General features: G+C 40.2%; 1 protein-coding gene across 11 annotated transcripts in view; it reads left to right on the forward strand.

Annotated features, from left to right (window-relative positions):
• Erc1 (ELKS/RAB6-interacting/CAST family member 1) overlaps nt 1-21,140 on the forward strand; it is a 334,813-nt gene that overhangs the window by 116,407 nt on the left and 197,266 nt on the right. For 8 of the 11 annotated variants that reach the window (XM_028880482.2, XM_028880487.2, XM_028880485.2 and 5 more), the window contains 3 exons: nt 634-774; nt 7,169-7,362; nt 20,625-20,636. In XM_028880482.2, coding sequence (XP_028736315.1) covers nt 634-774; nt 7,169-7,362; nt 20,625-20,636 — 347 coding nt within the window. The remainder of the gene's footprint in view (nt 1-633; nt 775-7,168; nt 7,363-20,624; nt 20,637-21,140) is intronic. The other 3 variants (XM_028880483.2, XM_028880486.2, XM_028880488.2) reach the window with 1 other exon arrangement.

Genomic DNA, 21,140 nt, shown 5'->3' on the forward strand with positions numbered 1-21,140 from the left:
TTTGAATAATCCTGTTAGTATAACTTAAATAGCTAAAATGTTGACTGCTGTGATGAGTAATCCTGTAGGTTTGTCTAATGTCTTTAAGAGAATTTATACAAGTAAGTTTCTACAAGAATTTCCTGCTAAAAAAGGGGAGAAATCCACATTCAAGTTAGTGTAGTTACTAAGTTTGGCTACTTATGTTCTCAAAGCTCAGTCTCCGTTTATTTCGTGAGAGTAAGTATATTAGGTTAGAACTCCTGTTCTGTTTTGAGACAAGGCCTCCTCTATCTCAGACTGGCCTTCAACTTCCGCTCCTCCTGCCTTCACCTCCGAGTGCTGGAATTACAAGTGTGTTCTGTGCCTGGTCTATGTGGTCCTGGAAATTGAACTAGGACTTGATTCATGTAAGGCAAGCTTTTTACCTGAGCTGCATCCCAAGCATTTTTTAGGACTCTCTATGTCACTGTTCATTAAGTCCTGAGGATCAGCATTATTTTGATTGATGTCTGGAAACTAAAGCTAATCCTGTTTTATAGTTCATAGATGTTCTTGAAATGGAAACTTGTAGACACTATGAATAAACATTTAAACAGTTAAATCTACATTTTATTTCACAGTATTTATCTCAACATGTCTTGCTGCTTTTAGGCTTCTCTACTGGATCTCAAAGAGCATGCTTCTTCCCTGGCTTCCTCAGGACTGAAAAAGGACTCACGCCTCAAGACCCTAGAAATTGCTCTTGAGCAGAAGAAGGAAGAGTGCCTGAAAATGGAGTCCCAGCTGAAGAAGGTTGAAGAGAAAGTTCCCGTTCTTACTTCTCTTTACATACGAACACAGTAGATAGCACTGAGTCTGTCCATCTTCCCTCCCTCCCTCCCTCCCTACCTCCCTCCCTCCCTCCCTTCCTCCCTCTCTTCCTTCCTTCTTTCTGCTAAGGAGTTCAGTGATCATACAGATGTTATAGTTCTTTTCTTTGCTTTCTTTCTTTTCTTTTCTTTTTTTTCTTTTTTACTGTTTAGATGTACGTTTGGTCTTGTAGCTGTGACCAAACACCTAAGATATACAACATTAAAGTAGGAAATGTTCCTTTGGATTTACAGTTTGAGCGGTTACAGATCATGGTGGGATGATCTCATTGCTTTCAGTCTTGAGTGCGATAGAGCATCTTGGTCCCCGAAAAGCAGATAGGAGTGAGGACAAAGTGTTCCTTTCAGGTCGAGTGCCTGGTGACCCACTTCCTCTACTGAGACCTTGAGTCAACCTCTCAGCAATGTAGTCACGTTATGGTTCTATGATTAACCCTCAGATTAGGTCAGAGCCCTTCTGATTTACCCACTCACTTCTCAGTTCTCCCAGTTCTGAACATCGCATGCACAAACCATGCCTTCAGCACATGTGCGTTTGAGAGGAGGAAGACTTTCATCTCTGAGAGACAGCTTCTAAAAGGTTCCTGCAGACTGCTCTTTGCTTATTCAGGACTGCTTCTCTTTCCTTTTGTTTCAACCATGCTGTAGCTTCTAATCACCCCAGTTTAGTCTAGAATTTTGCTAGTGTATTAACATACTGGCCTTTCACTAGAATCTTTGAAGTCTGTGTTTAGTCTGTGTATATATGTTTTTTTTTTGTTTTGTGTGTGTGTGTGTGTGTGTGTGTGTGTGTGTGTGTGTGTGTGTGTTTGTTTGTGTGTGTGTTTTGAGATAGGGTTTCTCTGTGTAGTTTTGGTGCCTATCCTGGATCTCACTCTGTAGACCAGGCTGGCCTTGAACTCACAGAGATCCACCTGCCTCTGCCTCCCGAGTGCTGGGATTAAAGGTGTGCGCCACCACTGGCCGGTTTGTCGTGTATTTTCTTTCTGGTTATTTTGACAATTTCTTAATAGATATCGTACATACTGATTATTATCACCCACCTTCTCCTTTCCATCCCTTTTACCCACCTGAGTCCCTTTCTCACATGCACTTTTTTTTTTAACACACTGAGTTTAAAGCCCATGTCTCAGTTTACTTTCCATTTATGTGATAAACACCTTGACCATAAGCAACATGAGGAGGAAAGGGTTTATTTCCTATAGCTTACGGTCCATCATGAAGGGAAATGAGGGTACGAGCTAAGGCAGGAACAGAGCAAGAGGCCATGGAAGGGTGCTTCACCTCCTGGCTGACTATTCAACCAAGGATCATCTGCCCAGCAGTGACATTGCCCACATTGCTAAGTCCTGCCACATCAGTAGTTAGTTAAGAAAATACCCCGCAGACTACAGGCAGTCTTATGGAGGCAATTTGTCAATTGAGATTCCTTCTTCCATGATGATTCTAACATGTCAGGTTGAAAAAAAACAAATCAGCACAGTGGGCTGTGTCACAATGGTTTGGTATTCATTGGAACTTCTTGAACTCATCAGTGCCTACTACAATGTTTGCCACTCACCATTTGTAGATCATAGTTCAGCAGGACAGGGTAGGGCCATGTAGGCCCCTCCACAATCTATGATTGACTTGACAGCAGGCCAATCTCATAGAGGCCCACTGCTGACAGCCATTGCTATGTGAGATCATGATTGCATTAACTATATCATGCTCACAATATAGCATTTTATAGTTGTTTTCCTGTGTCTCAGCCCTTGCACTCTTCCCACTTTCTCTTCTGTAATATTCCCTAAGCCTGAGATGGGGTAGTGTGAGTGATTTGTTGAGGACTGAGCACTCAACCATCACCTTTTCCTAGTATCTGGAGCAACCATGAGTCTTGCATTTTGCCCCCTTTCATTCCAAAGAGAAGTTTCTCTGATTAAGAAAGAAATTTCAAAGCCATCCTGGTATACAAAGTTTTAGGATAGCCAGAACTGTTACACATAGCAACCATGTGTCTAAAAACAAACAAACAACAAAGAACAAAAGACAGAGAGTAGTATTTCTATGTGGGTGTAATTAGAGGTATTTAGAAGGCAGCTTGGCACTATGTTAACTTAGCCAAACAACAGTGTTAAGTTACTCCTTGGGTCTAAGACCTTCTTAGCTCTGGGTTCTTTACCTGTGTTAATAGCATCAGGCATGAAATACTTGTCATGGAGTGGGCCTCAAAACTAATCAGAGTGCCACTATTGCACCAGGGTTACACACTGCCTGGCAAATGGGTATTGTAATCCATAGGGTTCTCAGCTGGATAAGACCGTTGATGCCTTTTATTCCTCAGTAGCCTGTAGTGCACTCTCTGTACTATGAAAGCTGGCTACCAGAGAGGACACTTCCAGCTCAGTCCCAGTTTGATTTCTTTGTATTCATTTTACTTCTTTCTTTTGTCTTATTACTGTGTCTAAGACAAAGTACTATGTTGAATTGTAATACAGTGTCTTATTCCTGATTTTAATGAGAATGCTGTGAATTTTTCTCCATGTAGGGTTATGTTGTTTACATTTGTCATATATAGCTCTTACTATGTTGAAATAGGTATTTCCCATGCCTAGTCTATCAAGAAAGAGTTTTTAGCATGAAGGGATGCTGGATCAGAAAACTGTTCTGTATCTATTGAGATGATTTCTCTTCTGTTTAAAGTTTTTTTTGTTTGTTGATTTGCTTTTGTTGTTTTATTTATTGAGACAGGGAGGGTCTCTATATCCTTTTTGGCTAGTAACTTGTTTCTGTACCTGTACCTCTGCCCTCAGAGTGTTGGGATTACAGATTTGTGCCTCCATGCCTGAGGTTTACATCTTGAATTAAATATTCTACTCTATTTGCAAAGTTAACTAATTAATTCATTTATTTTGAGGCGTGTTTCCACTATGTAGCCTTCACTGTCCTGCAGTTTGCTCTGTAGATTAAGCTGGATTGGAACTCAAAAACTTCCATCTACCTCTGCCTCTCCAGTACTAGGATATATGTTACCATGCTCAGCTGTAGAATTGTTTTAAATAAATGTTTGTAATAATTAAATATCCTCAAAATTCCATTTTAAAGTATAAATGAACCAAGAAGAGTTTAGATATCAATGTCTCTGGTATAAAATTTGTTATGATGTTAAGAGAGGGTTCATAATATTTTTTACTTTTTATCCCCTTGTAACATATTGATCTTATCCTTAATGGTTATTTATTCTGGATCATCATTGGCCCCTGAGTTATGTTTAACCTTGAACTCCTCTTTCCCAGTCATTCTTCTTTTCCCACCATTCACTCCTGTGGACTGATCTATTTTACTCTAAAAATATTTTTTAAAGGTTTATTATTAGGGCTGAAGAAATAGCTCAGCGGTTAAGAGCATGTATTGCTTTTTTGGCAGACCCAGGTTTGATTCCCAACACCCACATCAGGCAACTCTCAGCTACCTGTAATTCCAGTTCCAGTTTCAATGCCTCTGGCCTCCATGGGCACCTACATTCACAAGCACTAACATATACACATGATTAGAAACTTTTTAAAAAGATTTATTATTATTTTTAATGTGTATATTTGTGTGTCAGAGTATGTGAATGTGGGTGCTTATAAAGGCCAAAAGATGGGTATTGGATTCCCTGGAAGAGCAGCAAGAGCTCTTAACTGCTGAGTTATCTTACATGCCTCATGCCTGTTTTTAAATCAAATAGAAATTCTTTTGAGTACATTATACAAATTCATTTGTTAAGCGATTTTCTGTCCTGTCAATTAACAGAGTGGGCACTGAGAATGTGGTGGTAGACAATATAGAACTGTCCATTGTCTTCAGAGAATTAATAGTCTCTGGTAGAGAAAATAGACACACAGCCAGCAAAGCCTAGTAAATCACAGGGTCTAGGGTATAGAGGACCCCTCCATGGAAGTGACATTTAACTAACTGGTGACCTCAAAGTTAGGATACTCTAGCATGTATGAACCTCAGGCCACTGATATTTATACTTTCATATTTATAGCATAAATAATAGCTATATAATCAAATGTAACTAGATTTCTCTTAGTGGCATTGATTAGAAGCTGTTGTTGATACTTGTTTAATTGCCTTTTGTTGCCCCTCCCCCAAGCCTCTTTCTGTTTCCTATTTCCTGTTATCTTTTTGTATGTGGATGGCAGGGATGTCTTTATTCATCCTGCTGTTGTTTGCACCTTCGGTTTCTCTTTCTTTTTTTTTCTTGACTTACACATATGGTGAACGTTCTGTGCAATGCCTCTTGTCCTCCTTGCTGTTAGACACACTGTTTCACAAGAATCAGTGTAGCTTTCTCCTGTCCATGAGAGACTGATCCACACAGGAATTTCCCTCCTCCTTAACTACAGAATTGACAAAAGAATGTGAAACAAACCAATTTCAGACAGTTGAAGAACAGTTGTCCTTGTTTATTTCCCAAACTTACATAGTTGTTTCTCAAGTCACTTACAGGTTAAGGCAGTAACTTTGGAGGAGAGTAACTTTTTCCCCCAACTGGGAATGGAATCTTAAACAAATGAACTTAGTTATGTATTCACTCTCAAAAATGTAGATAATACTTTCATGAAAGATTTAACTTAATTTATACACTTTTCCTTTACTTAGGCAACTTTGTGTCACATTTTCCTAAAATACTTTCTGAAGAATTTATCTTCTTCTGTAATAAGATTTATTTTTCTGCTTATTGAATAAGAAAAAATACAATGTTCTTAGTCTTTATCTTCTCATTAAGTACATTCATTATATACATGTGGCTTTAGAAGTTTGGGAGAAGGAATATTTTGGTTTGCTGCAAGCCATTTGAAACTTGGTCCTCAGCTGGGGGTACTGTCTTAGCAGTTACAGAACCTTTTAGAAGTGAGGTCTGGATAACAGACAGAAAGAGGTCACTAAAGCCCTTAGGTTAAGGTTTTGGCCGGGTTAGACTTGTCACTGAACTCTCGGCTTCCATCTGTCCCCAGCATGTCACCGATCATGCTCTGTACTTCCAGCTCCCACCACCATGAATGGAGCCCCGACAGCTATTACTTCTCCATGATAGATTTTACCTTTAAAGCACGAGCCAAAACAATCCTCTCTTCCCTTCAGTTTCTTTTTTCAGGTATTCTGTTTAAAAGAACAAGAAAATTAATATGATGACTAATTTGAAAATTAATTTTTTATTATTTTATTTTTATTTTTTTGGATTTTTTGATAGGGTTTCTCTGTGTAGTTTTGGAGCCTGTCCTGGATCTTGTTCTGTAGACCAGGCTGGCCTCAAACTCACAGAGATCCACCTGCCTCTGCCTCCTTAGTGCTGGGATTAAAGGCGTGCACCTCTGCCACCCGGCAAAAATTAATTTTTTTTGTCTTTTTTTTTTTTTTTTTTTTTTTTTCAGAGCTGAGGACCGAACCCAGGGCCTTGCGCAGCGCTCTACCACTGAGCTAAATCCCCAACCCCCCAAAATTAATTTTTAATTATTGAATTTGCAGTATACTTTAAAATATACTGACTTTTATTAGCTGCCTTTTACAACAGAAACCTGAATAAATATGCCTTTTCTTAGGTCTTAGAGTGGGTCTTGCTTTTAACTTCATTTGTCAGTCCCAGGTTATCTTGTAAAATTCCGAACTTTTGCTTTAGCAAAATATACTTGAGAGTAGCTATTCTTTCTCTCTCTATCTCTGTCTTTCTTTCTTTGTTGTTTTCAAGGCAGGGTTTCACTATGTAGACCGGGCTGACTTTGAACTCAGAGATCCCACCTGCCTCTCTCTGCCTCCCAAGTACTGAGATTATGCCCAGCAGAAAGTAGCTATTTTCTTAACCCAGCTCCATTTGCACAGCATCCAGTTGTATCTGTATGATTCTAAATGCCATAGGCTATGTGATTCATACATTTGGTAAAGCCACATATAGAAGGAAATTCAGTTAGGAACTAAGTCTAGTCTCAGCATTGATGGAAGAGGAGAAAGATCAGAATTTATAGCCTTCCAGTGCCATCTTCATTAATTTCACTCAATTCTGAGGCATCAATTGGGTTATGATGAGTTTTGGCCTCATAATAAGTATTCCAAGATAAAATAGTTTTTAAAAGAAATCCATTTGTCAACTAAAATAATTCCTTTCCACTAATCTTTTCCCTTTGTAATCCTTAAGCAGAGAAAGGCCATTAGAAATTGAAGATTAGCCATTTAAATAGTTGATAACACTCTATTTACATTGTAATATAAGTAGTTCTTCAGGTATGGTTTGCTCATTGGCCCTGTATTGGCTAGATTTTGAAAATGAGACATTGAATTTTTTTTTGTAGGCACATGAAGCAACATTGGAAGCTAGGGCCAGTCCAGAGATGAGTGACCGAGTACAGCACTTGGAGAGAGAGATTGCCAGGTACAAAGATGAATCCAGCAAGGCCCAGACAGAAGTTGACCGCCTCTTGGAAATCTTGAAAGAGGTGGAAAATGAGAAGAATGACAAAGATAAGAAGATAGCTGAATTGGAAAGGTAAGAGAAGGGAACCTGAGTGGAAATCCCTGTGGCAGAAAATTAAAGCATGTTTTTACAACTTTGATGAAATGGTGTTTTCAATATTATCTACCTCTGAATTAGGTTCTTCATTGCCTTTTACTACTCCATTATTTACTTATTTTTTTTAAGTCAGTGTAAATGTTTTGTTACACTCCCTAAAAGATGACATGAAATGGGGATACAGTGAGAAACTATTACTTGAACATCACTGACAAGAGAAAATGTTTACTGATTAAGGGCTATTTCTCCTAGCTATTCAAGAGAGTGCAAAGAGATCCTAGGTTTTATCATTGCTCAGTATGAGTGAATGATCCTAAGTATAAGAAGTTGATATCTTGCCCTAGAGCTCTGCTGCTGAACTGATGCTCTTTTGGGCTGTGGATTTTTAGAATGCATAATTTAGAGTGCTGGAAAGCAAATGATTATAGCAATTCGCTTGTCAAAATTAGGAGGGACATTACGGTGATAATGCAAGAGACTCAGGTGATTCTTAATCAGGTTCGAATTTTGAAATCTTCACAGTGGGCTGCATTTGAACAGATCCTGCCAGATAGATAGCTGTCCTGGGATATGTTTTGTCTTTTTGTACTGAAGATGAAGTATATAGTCTGTTATTACCCTCTCCACTTACATGGTCTATTTAAAATAATCTCACACATACAAATACCTTTTCCTGTATAACTTCATAGTCAACATATTCTTCTGGATACCCACAAAGATTGACAGTGACTGCATGAAGTCACTAATTCACATAGATCTTTAGAAACTTGTTTTAGGAATAATTTATTTTTCATTTTCTTCAAAACTAGGAATTATCAGACATCATCTTTAAATTGTTTGTTAGGATTTAAATTTTGGGAGTTAGTAATAGACTTGATATTTTCCTTTCAAACTACTATTTCTCCTATTCTATATCCATAGACTTTGATTCCTTCAGTGAACCAAAAATGTAAATAATAGGATCTCATTCTTGCCTGTACATCTCTTTAGTTTGATATTAACTCTCTGTATATTCTATAGTTCTTGATTATTTTTATGTGTATGAGTTTTTTGTCTACATGTATGTGTCTGCACCACATGCATGCCTGGTTCCCTTGGAGCTTAGAAGAGGTCAATGGATCCCCTGAAACTGGAGTTACAAATGATTTTGAGCCATCATGTGGATGCCGGGAGTCTATCCTGGGTCTCTGGAAGAGCAGCCATTGTCTTTAACCACTAAGCCATCGCTCCAGCCCCTTTGATAAAGTTCTTTAAATCTAGATTTTAAAATTACTAGAGCTTCCAAGAATATAGATTGTGCACATTTTCGTTCATCTTGATCTTTGAACATCTCCCTTTCCACAGCATGTTTGTGTGCACACACTTACTTCTATTCTTACGTAGATGAGTTCATCATTGAGGGAAGCCAGGGCAGATATTCAAGCAGGAACTTGGAGACAGAAACCAAAGCAGAGCTCATGGAGGAACACTGCATACAGGCTTGCTCTCAGGTGACTCACCCAGTTTCCATCCTTACACAATCCAGGACCACCTGCATGGGGGTGGCACTGATCCAAAGTGTGCCGAATTCTCCAATCATTAATCATACAAGTGCCCCACAGACATGTCTACATGCAAACAGGGTGGAGGTAATTCTTCAGGCGAGGTTCCCTCTTTCCAGATAACTCGAGTTTGTGTCACATTTGGAAAAAGACAACCAGCATACCTCAGGAAGCAGTGACCTTCCTGTCTCTGTCTCCACAGTGCTAGAGTTATAGGTACACATACAGCTACACCTGATTTTTTTCCCTTCTGGGGATTAACCTCATACTTATCCACTCTTAGCCACTGAGCCATCCCCTTGGCTCCTATACAAGTAATTAAAACAGTACTGATATTACTTATTATGCAAAAGTGATTCAATAGAGACAAGCCCCAATTACAGGATGGCCACATATTACTTATACTTCTAGCCATTTCAATTCCAATTTTTCTTTGGTTTATTGTTTTCTTTGTTGGTTAGTTATTTGTAGTTTTGTTTGTTTGTTTATGGGTCTTTTGAGACTATGTTCTCTATGTAGCCCAGACTGGCCTAGAACTCTCATTGCTCTTGCCTCAGCCAATACTAGGTTTTTTTGGTTGTGAGCCCAGCCTTTAACGGCTCTGAAGAAGATGCCTCTGACTTGATTCTGCGGCTAGGCAGCTTGTGAGTTTTGGGATACATTTTGGCCTCTTTTCCCATTGATATTTACTGCCTTTTCCCTCTAGTATAGTGGTTCTCAACCTGTGGATCATGGCCCTTTTGGGCATCCCATATCAGAATCAGATATTTACATTACAGTTCATATCAGTAGTAAAATTACAGCAATGAAGTAGCAATGAAATAATGGTGTGGTTGGGGGTCAGCACACCTGAGGAACTGTATTGAAGAGTCACAGCATTAGGAAGGTTGAGACCCACGGCTCTAAAGTTTGCTTCTACAGATTATCAACATTATCTGTGCTCCAGTACTTGACCCACATTAAGACCAGTATGCTGAGTGAATGTGTTCATCATTGTGAGAAAATGACCACAAGGCATCTTTGTAGGTATTACAGAAGATTGTTATGGACATAATAACATACCCTCCTTCAAACCCATGGGTGAAATTGTCTCTGTCTTTTCACCAGCTCACACCCAATGTCTCTCCTGGCCATTCTCTTGCTCCTACTCCTTCCCTACTCCTACCACTCGTGGTCTCCTGAAGTTCTAGCACCGAGTCCACTCTCCAGGTCTGCCCCTTTAAGGTCTGTGAAAGCAGTGTCACCCTGTAGAGCCAGCCTTGTCTGTACTGGCATGTGACTTGAAAGCTGATGAGAAGTCTTGTCCGACATGCTGTGTTCACTCTGCACCTCGGTGCTTTTCCCAGATGGTCACTTTCAGGTTATGTATAACTTATTTGGATTTAGCTTCCTGGGTCTTTTGTCTCTGACTAGAGAGCAAGAATATACAACTGTGACCTTAAAAGGGTGTCCTACATCCTGGTATAGTGCCCCCACTTTTTCCCCTTGCTCCTCTCTTCAGTAGAATTCACAGTAAAAACAAGCTCTGCTTCTCAGCCGCACAGCAAATGGCTCCAGGAGGGTGCACGTTAGGGCCCTGGGAGACCTAAGTTTAAAATTGACCTCCCTTGCTGACTGCAGGTGGTCTTTACTAGCTGCCTATCTTCCTAGGCGTCAGAGAAAAGTGAGGATGTCATCTTCTAGGTGACAGTGTGAAGGAAATGAGTTATTGTGTACTAATGCCTGGTAGTCAATTGTTAGGCATGGTTTGGTTTGGTTTTACTTCTAGAATTAGATTATCCCAGCCGGGCCTTAGAACAGAAAAGGGAGAACAGCAAACTTTTACTGTTTTCAAATCAAAATCGAAAGAAGGTTAGCCAGAGCAGGCTCTGCCCCAAACAAAATGTGGAGAAACCCAAACTACCTGGTCTGGGGTAGAAAAGACTTTAAAGTGTTGTTTCTCGTAAATGTCAAAAAATCCAAACCTTGGAAACTGAACGGGCCATCAGCAAGTGGTGGTAGATGCTGTATACAAAAGAGCCTGTGCCAAGGATGATGATGATGATACAGAAGATGACCAGTGTGTACAAGGACAGCTCCTTCTCAGAGATTTCCCAGATGACACAGTGATAGGGACCAGGACAGCCATCGGTGCTACAGTGAAAGTTGTTTTTACTTATCAGGGGCAGGTGTTTGTTTGTGAGCAGGCAAAAAGACACAGTCTGGATGCTGACCTGCAGGAGGATGTGGAACAGATTCAGATATAGTATTTCCTTTTCCTGGTGGAACTTCAGGAAGGATATCTTCTGAGAGGGGCTCTGTGTCTGGATTGCCTTCCTTGAGCCCTTCTCCATTTCCACTGTGTCCTCTGACACCTGCTGCATGAACTTCACCTTTTGCTTGTTGTGCTTATGCCGAATCTGAGCTATGAAGAATTCCGTGAGGAAGAACAGGATTATGAAGATGAAGTAGAAGTAGCACCACATTCCTGAAACAGGAACGGTAAACGTTTGTTCAAAACACTCCATAAGACAAGGGTAGGGGATATTTCCATGGCATTTGAAATCCTCGTAGATTTGGTACCATGGCATCCGGACTACATACACCACCAGGCTGTACACTGAGATTAGTCCTAACCACAGTGTCCGCCCAGCATAGTGGCCAGATTTGTCACCTGCTGCTGAGTACAGCACAGGGATGACTCCAATCATCAATGCAGACTCCATATCTTCTGATTCTAGGAACTGATGGAACTAGAGAGAAGAGCTCTTGGCAGCACCCTAGGAAGGAAAGCAAAGCAAAGAGAAGTTGGGGTCAGAAAGCGAGAACAGGTTCTGAGCAGTCTAACCACCCATGAAGCCCAACCTGCTCAAGTTGTAAATAAGTGTCTCGAAGATTTTTGCCAGTTCAGCAAGTCCTTTGCCAGTCCTTTCCACAAGCAGTCATTGCCTTCTCATGATGTATGTCCTATGTGTCCAGGTCAGCCTAGAGCCTCTGGCCACCAAGCAGTCCTGCTGTGTAACAATTACAAATGTAACGTCTAATTTTCTTGTTAGATTATGGAGTAAGTGCTCGGGGCTATAAACTCAACATTTAGGAGCCCATATTATCCATGATGGCATATCAGCATAATGTGGACCTAATTACATAAAAAATTCCCATTGTGTCTGTCTATTCTAGGTTTATTATGGAAATCTTTATACTTTATCCCTTTGCCAGGAAATTTCCCGAGACTAAGAAGAAAATACACATCCTTGTCTTTCCTGCTGTTAAGCACACAGGGCACATTACTTATGTTCACTGTGTTCTGTGTGCAGCTCTTGAGGTACAGCTGCCACCATAAATGTATAGTAATGTTAGCAGTGACAGTTCATGGACTGTAGGTACAGTGTGAGCTTTGGGTTAGGTGTCCATCTGTGCATTCATTTGTTTGGAAGATAATTGGGTGCTTGTGTCTCCTTTTCTCTGTCTCCCCTCCTCCCTCCCTCCTCTCTCTCTCTCTCTCTCTCCCCCTCCCTCTCTCCCTCTCTCTCTCTCCCTCTTTCCCTCCCTCTCCCCCTCTCTCTCTGTGTTTGTGTTTGTATGCATGCACACATGTGCGTGCGCACATGCTTGCTTGTGCTTTACTAGGAATCAAACCCAGGCCTCCACATATGCTAGATAGTAATCTCCTTCAGTTCTTTATTTTTATTTTGAAATAAAACAAGGTCTCATACTGTAGCCCAGGCTAGCTTTGAATTTGTTGTTGTCCTGCCTCAGCCTCCGTAGTGCTAGATTATAGGAATATGATTCGCCCTGCTTTAGCTTACACATATCTTTTATATGTGTAAGCTTACAATAGTTAATAGATGCTTTCAGGGTTTTATTATGGTAAAATATTCCTAGTATAAATTCTATTGTTGAACCAGGCGGTGGTGGTGCACGCCTTTAATCTCAGCCTGTTGGGAGGCAGAGGCAGGCGGATCTCCGTGAGTTTGAGGCTAGCCTGGTCTACATGAGTGAGTTCTAGGACAGCCATGGCACTTACATAGAGAAACCCTGTCTCGAGAAACTAAAAAATACATAACCATCAACTCTACTCATCTACCAAACGATTTTATATTCTCACATTGAAACTCTGTACCCACGAAACATTGTCCTTCCTCTTTGAAGATTACCACTTTGCTATGTAGTATTCAAATTTGTAGTTTTCCTTCCATTTAAGAGTCTGTATATGTGCACTGTGTGAGCGTTACCACTGTAAGTGCCAGCCGACACTGGAGCAATTCATGCACAAGGAACAAGTGATGATGGGTACAGCACTTGCTGATGGGTCTGGCAAAAGGGGTCGATGGCAAAGAAGGGCCAAAGGAGGAGGTGAGGAAAAGGGAGTATGAACACTCTGGGTAAACACTTGTGTGCCAGGCTCTTTACTATAAGCTGACAATTATGAACTGGGCATAATTATTCTTGTGTTTTAGTTAAGAAAACTGAAGTTTAGTTTTCTTTAGGGGCTGGCCACTGGGAGTTGCCATACTCCATACTCCAGTGAGTATATGGACAGCACAAATTGGTATATATTTTTTTGGTATATATATTTTTTCTTCCTTTTTGTGTGTGTGTGTGGGGGGGGGGGAAATCACAAGGATGGGGGGGTGCACCTGGGAGGACTGGGAAATGAGTGTGATCAGGGTGCAATATATGAAATTTTTAAATAATCAGTTCAAACATGTTGGGAAAAAAAAAACCTGAGACCTAATTCTGCTCAAAAGACTTACTTCTAAAGTGATTTATTGGCAGTTAGGTTGTTCTGCTGCTAGGTCACAGCTCAGAGTCCCTTGTACCTGTTTTTCTGCAGCAGTAAAGCTGTACTGCGAACCTTTGACCTAGGACATCAACTGCCACTCTCCCAACGGCTTTGGAATTTCTCAAAGAGCCACTCCTTTGGCTGTGGCACCTGGCAGTCTTTGTGGGCTCTACCAATCGGGAATGCAGGGAAATCTACAGATTAGCCTCCTAAAATAGATTGCTTTAGAAGGAGCCTGCTGTCAAGATTTGGCCAGGGCTCTCATGCCATTTCTGTCTGGATCTGCCCTTTTTCTTCAGGCTGTGCCTGTATTTTCAATAGTGTGAACTTGGGAGCGATCATCGGGTTCACCAAACATTATTATCAGCCTCTTTCCCTCTTCTTTTTAATTCTTCAACCTCTAGATTGTGCCTTCATGTGTGTTCATGTCCACAAAGTGTACATTTGAGTGTGAATTCACATTTACATGTTTGGGAACCAGAGGTCAGCCTTCAGCTGTCATTCCTTAGGCACCATCACCTTCCTTTTTGGCAACAAGGACACTTACTTGGTCTAGGATTCACTGATTAGGCTAGGTTGGATGGCCAGTGAGTCCCAGGGATCAGCCTGTCACTGCCACCATAATGTTGGGATTACAAGCATGTGTTAAAAATATGCCTGGCTTTTTTTCCCCTAAGGGTTAAATTCAGGTTTAGCAAGCGATTTGCTGACTGATTTCCCTCCCATCCCAGCATCTGTTTCTACATTCTCCTCATTGCCTGCTTTAAAACAGAAAACACAGAAATTATTAGCTAAGATCCTTGTTTATTTTCCAAATCTACAAGTCTGTTTTTACTGATTATTGCTCCTTCTTCTCGGTCACAATGGTAGAAAGACTCTGTCCCTTCCCTTTGGACAGTCACTCTCTTCAGTGAGCTCCACATTGACTTAGAGCCCTTGTCTGTTACTCAGCATTCCCATAAACTCCCAGCTTCAGCTCCTCTGCTAGAACCCTCCCCTAATTAGCATGGAAGCCATCTCTTGCGTACTGTGGCCCCAACTCTCCACTGTACTTCACAGTGAAGCTCCTTAAAGAATTGACTGCTGTCTTAGTCAGTGCTCTACTGCTGTGAAGAGACACCATGACCATGGCAAACTCTTATAAAGGAAAACATTTCATTGGGGCTCCTTATAGTTCAGAGGTTTAGTCCATTATCACATGGCAGGAAGCATGGTGGCACACAGGCAGACATGGTGCTGGAAAAGTAGCTGAGAGTTCTACATCTGGATCTGCAGGCAGCAGGCAGAGAGTGAAACACTGAACCTGGCTTGAGCTTCTGAATCCTCAACACCCCCCCCCCCATAACATACTTCCTCCAGCAAGTGTACACACATTCCAACAAGACCATACCTCTAATAATGCGACTCTGATGAGTCTGTGTGGGTTATTTTCATTCAAACCACAACTGTTTATCCAATTTGTTTTCATATCCCTACTTCTAACCCACTTTTAGCCCTTTCACCCTTTTGAGTATAACTCTCATCTCTGTTACAAGAATGATAAATTTGCTTTTAGTCATACAATGAGATACCTAATTCCCTGGTCAGGTTTTTTGTTTGTATTTTAAAAATTTGTTTTGCCTGAACTCTCAGGCCTTCATTCTCATTAGATTTCAAATAATTCTACTAGATGAGATGTATATGCTATATTTTCCTTTTCCAGTACTTTAGATTTTTGTTTGATACCATAGGCTGCTGCAACCTCCTTGGACCTACAGTTGTAAATAGATAAGAATAGAAACACTTGGTTCAGTTTATGTTTAACTCAAAAAGCCTTTCAAAAGAATGATTATGTCCATCATATTCCAAAATGTGGAAATAGTGCTTATTTCTGAATCCCAATTGAGTGACATAAGGTAGAGCTCATTGTGTGTTTCCTGAGAGTGAATGGAGGTACAAAACCAAGTGAAGAAACTACAAAATGCTGTAGACTTGGTAAACACAGTGTTGTTTAAGTATGCCTGCATGGCATCGAAGAGTAGAGGAGGAAGGATGTAGTTACACATGCTTGCAATCTCAGCACACGGGAAGATGCTGAGAGGAGAACGGTCTATTTAAAGAAATGAAATGGCCAAAAGGAAAGGAAAGATGGGCGCATAATTCGCCTGCACATGACTGCTTTTTTACCTGGTCCTGTTTGCTTCAACTTCTTTCTGAGTAAGCTGCTTGCTTTTGTCTTTTTGATCAATTTCATTCTCTCATTTAATAGGAGGGCAAATTACATGGTTTTACAAACTTAGGCCTTCCATCATTTCCTGTTGTCATTTGTTGATCTTCGTCCCAAAGTCCCTAGTGGGTTCAGCACCTTAAAATCTGTTATGGCTTTGTCTTTGTTTTTTATTTTTTCCCTTAAAACTGTGAAGATTCAATATAATTAATATTAATTAAAGTATAATTCAAAGTGTAGATGTTTAGCCCTGAAATGTGCTCATTCAGAGGTGTGCGTATGCAAAAATTTAAATATATGCATATTTTAAAAAATTATTGATATGAGTGCCTGCAGGCAAGTGCCCTGGAAACCAGAGGTCTTCAGATCCCTTGGAAATGAAGTTATAGGAGATTGTGAGCCACCTGATTTTGGTATTGGGGACCAAACCCAGGATTTCTGTAAGAGCAGCAAATGCTTTTAACTACCAAGCCTTCTTTCCAACCCCATGAAGAGGTGTATTTTGATGCTCAGGTAACATAATGGCTCATGATAAATACATTGGGTAAAAATAAGATTTTATTTGTTCATTTAAGAATATGCTTAGTTTTTTTTCCCCCTATGGCCTTTAAAAAGGCTGGTGTCTTTAGATGTTAATTTTATTACTGATTCTAATTTTTTGACTTTTTGTATCCTAAGCAACGATAGTTAAAGATCATTAGGAACTGTTATCTATCTACAGATTGACCAATCTTTGCCTTTAAACTTTGTGTTTGACACTGTCTGATATATGATGAAGGCCTGTGGATTCCTACAAATTTCTAAAATATATCTTAGTGTCAAGTATGCCTAAAGGAGGTAGACATTTTTATCCTTAGACATCAGACATCTTCCCTGTTGCTCTCTGATAATGTTTTGTTTGTTTTTGGTTTTGAGACAGGGTTTCTCTGTGTAGTCCTGACTGTCCTTGAACTTACTCTGTAGGCTAGGCAGGCTTCAAACACAAAGAGATCCACCTGCCTCTGCCTCTCGAATGCTGGGATCAAATGTGTACGCCACCACTCCCTGGCTGGTGACTTTATTTTTTAGAGATAAGGAAAGTCTCTCACTAACCCTGGGCTCCTGATTTGGGCAAAGCCTGAAAGCCAGTGATGTGCTTTCCCCAAACAGTAGAGTGATATGTGTGCCAGCATTCCCAGCTTTTCCGTGAGTGCTAGGCGGCCACACTCAGACCCTCATGCTTGCGCAGCAAGCACATTACCCATGATGCCATTTCCCAAGCACTCCACTCCTTTATTTGAGTCTGGGTGTCTCTGTAGCCCCTGTAGGCTTTGAACACTTGATCTTCCTGCCTCACAATTACAAGTGTGCACTACTGGCTCATTTCTCTGTTTTCATTTCATGTCTTTATTTTATTTTAAATAATGAAGGTATTATCTTTTTAAAAATCCCATATGACTTTTAAACTTTGTCTCCAAGTGTATATTGAATTAGACTTGTACAGTAAAGCACTTTTTTTAAAAAAAAATTAAATAACAAATTGAAATTTTGCTGCCACATGAAATGGTTATCTTTTTCTTTTCATTTTTGTTAAGGTGTGAAAGGTTTTATTTTGACTCCCAGCGTGAGAGGGTGGGCCACATTGCATTGGCATTCAGGGAGCTGATAGAGGTACATGTGGACGCTTTGCTTTCTTCCCATTTCAAAACACTCTCTCATTCTCTCTCTCTCTCTCTCTCTGTTTTCCTTCTTCAGTCTGCAACTCTAGCCAGTGGGTAGAGTTTTGGCTAACTGAATATCTCATCACAAATATGGCTGTAAATCTGATCACATTGGCAATAAAGGTTAACTATCATATGTCTCCTTCCTTGTCAGTACATTATAGCATTCCATCTCTGTTCTTCAGAGGCTTATGGAGCTTATAGATATCTCATAATACAAGATGCCTTTTCTTTTATCTATAGTAATGACCGAAAATCTCAGTAGTTGTAATATTGCTTGGAAGCCATTAGTCTAAGGAATAAGGTTGCTCATTGAGCAAAGGCACTTGCTGCAAACCTTGGTAGCCTGAATTTGAGCCTCAGCATCTAATGGTAGAGGGAGAGACCCAACTCCTGCCAGTTTTCCTCCTGTCTCCACATTTGCTATGCCATGCACATGTGAACATGCAAAGACATACACAGATAAATAGCTTTTAATGAACCAAGACAAACTCCTAACTACAAAGCCCCTTGAACACAATGTGTAAAGATGGACCAAAGTAACACTGAAACTTGTTGGGGCAAACACCGGATGCTACAGTTCCATTTGTTTGCTGGCTTGTGATGGAATCATTTGGACTCTTTACAGCCTTGGGTAGCCCCACCCTTCAGCTGTGCTACAAGAGTCTCTCTCTCGGGTCAACTGTACTCTTTGCCTATAGCTTTCCCTTAGTCGAAGTCTCACAGTCCTGGCATTTTCTACATCCTGGAGTCTCCATTCCAACTCACTTCCTACCTTTGTCTTTTTAAGGTCCCTTTGCAGGCAGTCTAACTCTGCTGTCTACTGTCCAGCCTCAGTGTTGTTCTGGCATCTTAGTGTAAGCCTCTATGACACCACCACACTTGACTCTTGTGTATCTGCAAGCTACATGGACAGTGCTGCCATGTTCTGTTGCAAGGACAAGATGTGGCCCATCCACGGCTGTGATGCCTTTGTGCTTTGGCAGCTGAGCCTGGGAAACCATTTCCCTAGGTAGCTGGTTTTAGTCCCTTTATTTCCACTCTCAGCTCAGTCCTCTGTTGCAAGTGAATGCATTTTTGCAAGCTTTGGGGCCTTGTCCTCAAGGAACCTTTCCTATTGTTCAAGTATGAGCTTTCCACTAGTTGCATTAATCACTTTAATAATCACACCTACTTCCTTCACTCTCACCTTGTCTGTAAGTTTAAACTCACTCATGTGCCTTTCCTTGCCTAAGTGCATATGTTTAAGAAATATCTTTGTATTTCTGTTCTGTTTCACTGTAAATCTGAGGAAGTTCAGTCAGTCTGGATGTTAGGTGATGTAGAAATTTAGTCTATTACTTTCAAATTCACCCTAACTTTAGTTTGTAGGACACAGGCAGAACATAAGACAAGTTTTCACTTTCTGATAGTCTTCGTTTCCCCTGAAACCTTTTGAACTAGGTCTTTACCGTCTGCATTGAAACTCTTCCCAGAACAGCCCATTCATCTTGGCTTACATATTAGGGCTTCTCTAGCGTCCTGCTTCAATCTCTTCCACATTACTTTTACAAATCAGTTCCAAATGCCAGAGAACCACATGGTAAGTTTATTACATCAACAGCCCCACTCCTTGGTAGCAATTGACTGTATTAGTTACTTAGTTGTGGTCACCAGATTTCTTACAAGAAACAATTTAAAGGAAGAATGGTTTGTTTTGGCCCCTGGTTTGAGAGTGTAGTTCATCATGGTGGGAAGGCATTGTGGTAGGAATGTGAGGCACTTGGTTCCAATGTGTCTTCAGTTAGGGGACAGAAAGAGATGAATGCTCTGTTTCTGGTTTTTAAAGTAAAAATTAGGTCATGAAAGCAATCATGATGACATTGGGCATTATAAATCTTAACTGCTGAGGAAGTAGTACTTATTTCAGTTATACTGACTAATTTTCTGAAAGAGAAGCCTGCCTATTATAAAAGGCAGTAATGACTCATAGAACTTTTGTGCTGTGGAGGGCCATTAAACATGGCTACTTTGTATGTTTAATGCTAAACAGTGTTGGAAATGAATTTTTTAAACAGAGCCATTCTTGTTCATTATTTCTGTTACACTGTGTTATTCAAGGATTTTAGTAGATATAGATTGAGGAATGTTATGATTAAGGAAAAATTCACTTTGAGAAAATTATTTCAAATTTTTTCTAGGGTATTTGTAATCTAAGAGGAACCAAAGCTGTCTGTGTTGTTCTTTTTCTATGGGATGAATTGGGGCCTCTCCATGAGATAGAGTGCTGAGGGAGTAACCAGACTTAAGGTGGAATCTAAAAAACTCAGCTGGGGAGCTGGAGAGATGGCTTAGAGATTAAGAGCACTGACAGCTCTTCCAGAGGACTGGGTTCAATTCCCAGAACCACATGGAGCTCACAACTGTCTGTAACTTCAGGATCTGACACCCTTATACAGATACATATGTAGGCAGAATAATTAAATAAATTATTAAAAGAAAAACTCATCTGACTGAAACTATAAAGCCTCTAATGCTGGGACTGGCTAGAAGGCTCAGCTGGTAAAGATGCTTGCCACCAAGCCTGAGGACCTGAGTTTGAGCCTTGGAAATGCACATGGTAGAGTGAGTGTAGACTCCTAAGATTTGTCTTCTGATTTCCACACATACGCCATAGCCCACCTATGCCCATACGCACACAAACCACCCACTAATGCTAGTTCTAACTATTTAAATCAGAGAATTGACACCCTCCCCCTTGTCTTTAAGAAATTTGCTCTCCACTACAGGAAATGGTCAATTTTAGAAAAAAATTTTAAGGAATTTTCATGAAATAAAGTATTAAACTCTAATAGGAAATGTATCTATTGAAATCTGGAATTCTGGTTTTTAGCACCTGTGAAGAATCTGCATGATCTTGTCTTCTTTACTCTGTATTTTATACCTTACCTCGGTTCATGAATGTTAGTATTTTTTAATATTGTCCTCATTAATTCTTTCTAACTTTCTCTTTCACGTTTTCTTCCTGGATTTGCTGTTTCCTTCAGTCTCACTTCAAGGTCAGTATGCTTGCTCTAAAACCAATGTAATTGAGGCTCACTTACTAACATTATTTCCCATTCTAACAGGGACTAGAATGATAGAATGTATTCCGAGAAAGTGATGCCTTGAAATCTAGTTCTGTTTTGAAGAATATGAGTTTTTCATGACAGTGGACACAAACTTTTGTGCTTCTGAAGATAATGAGACTATTCAGAATGCAAAACTTAAACTGAGCAGGTTTTCAGTGAAATTCTGAAGATGTAAAGAGCCGCTGCGGGGTAGGGTGGGAGAAATTGTTTTCATGTTGTTGGCACTTTTTTAGAGATGTCTTAGTTAAGAACTTAAGCAGGGTAAAATGAGCAGTAACATTTTAAACTGAAGTGTAAAAATTATTGTGGAGTTAAAATTATAAGCTTGCATATATCATATACATTTTACCTAGCAATTTTCTTATTATAATAGTGAAATGATATGTAGTTTCTGTTTATGAAAGCATCCATCTCTTGATACTTATGGCTGGT

This window comes from Peromyscus leucopus, chromosome 3 (assembly GCF_004664715.2).
Source record: "Peromyscus leucopus breed LL Stock chromosome 3, UCI_PerLeu_2.1, whole genome shotgun sequence".
In the NCBI taxonomy this organism is placed as follows: Eukaryota; Metazoa; Chordata; class Mammalia; order Rodentia; family Cricetidae; genus Peromyscus; species Peromyscus leucopus.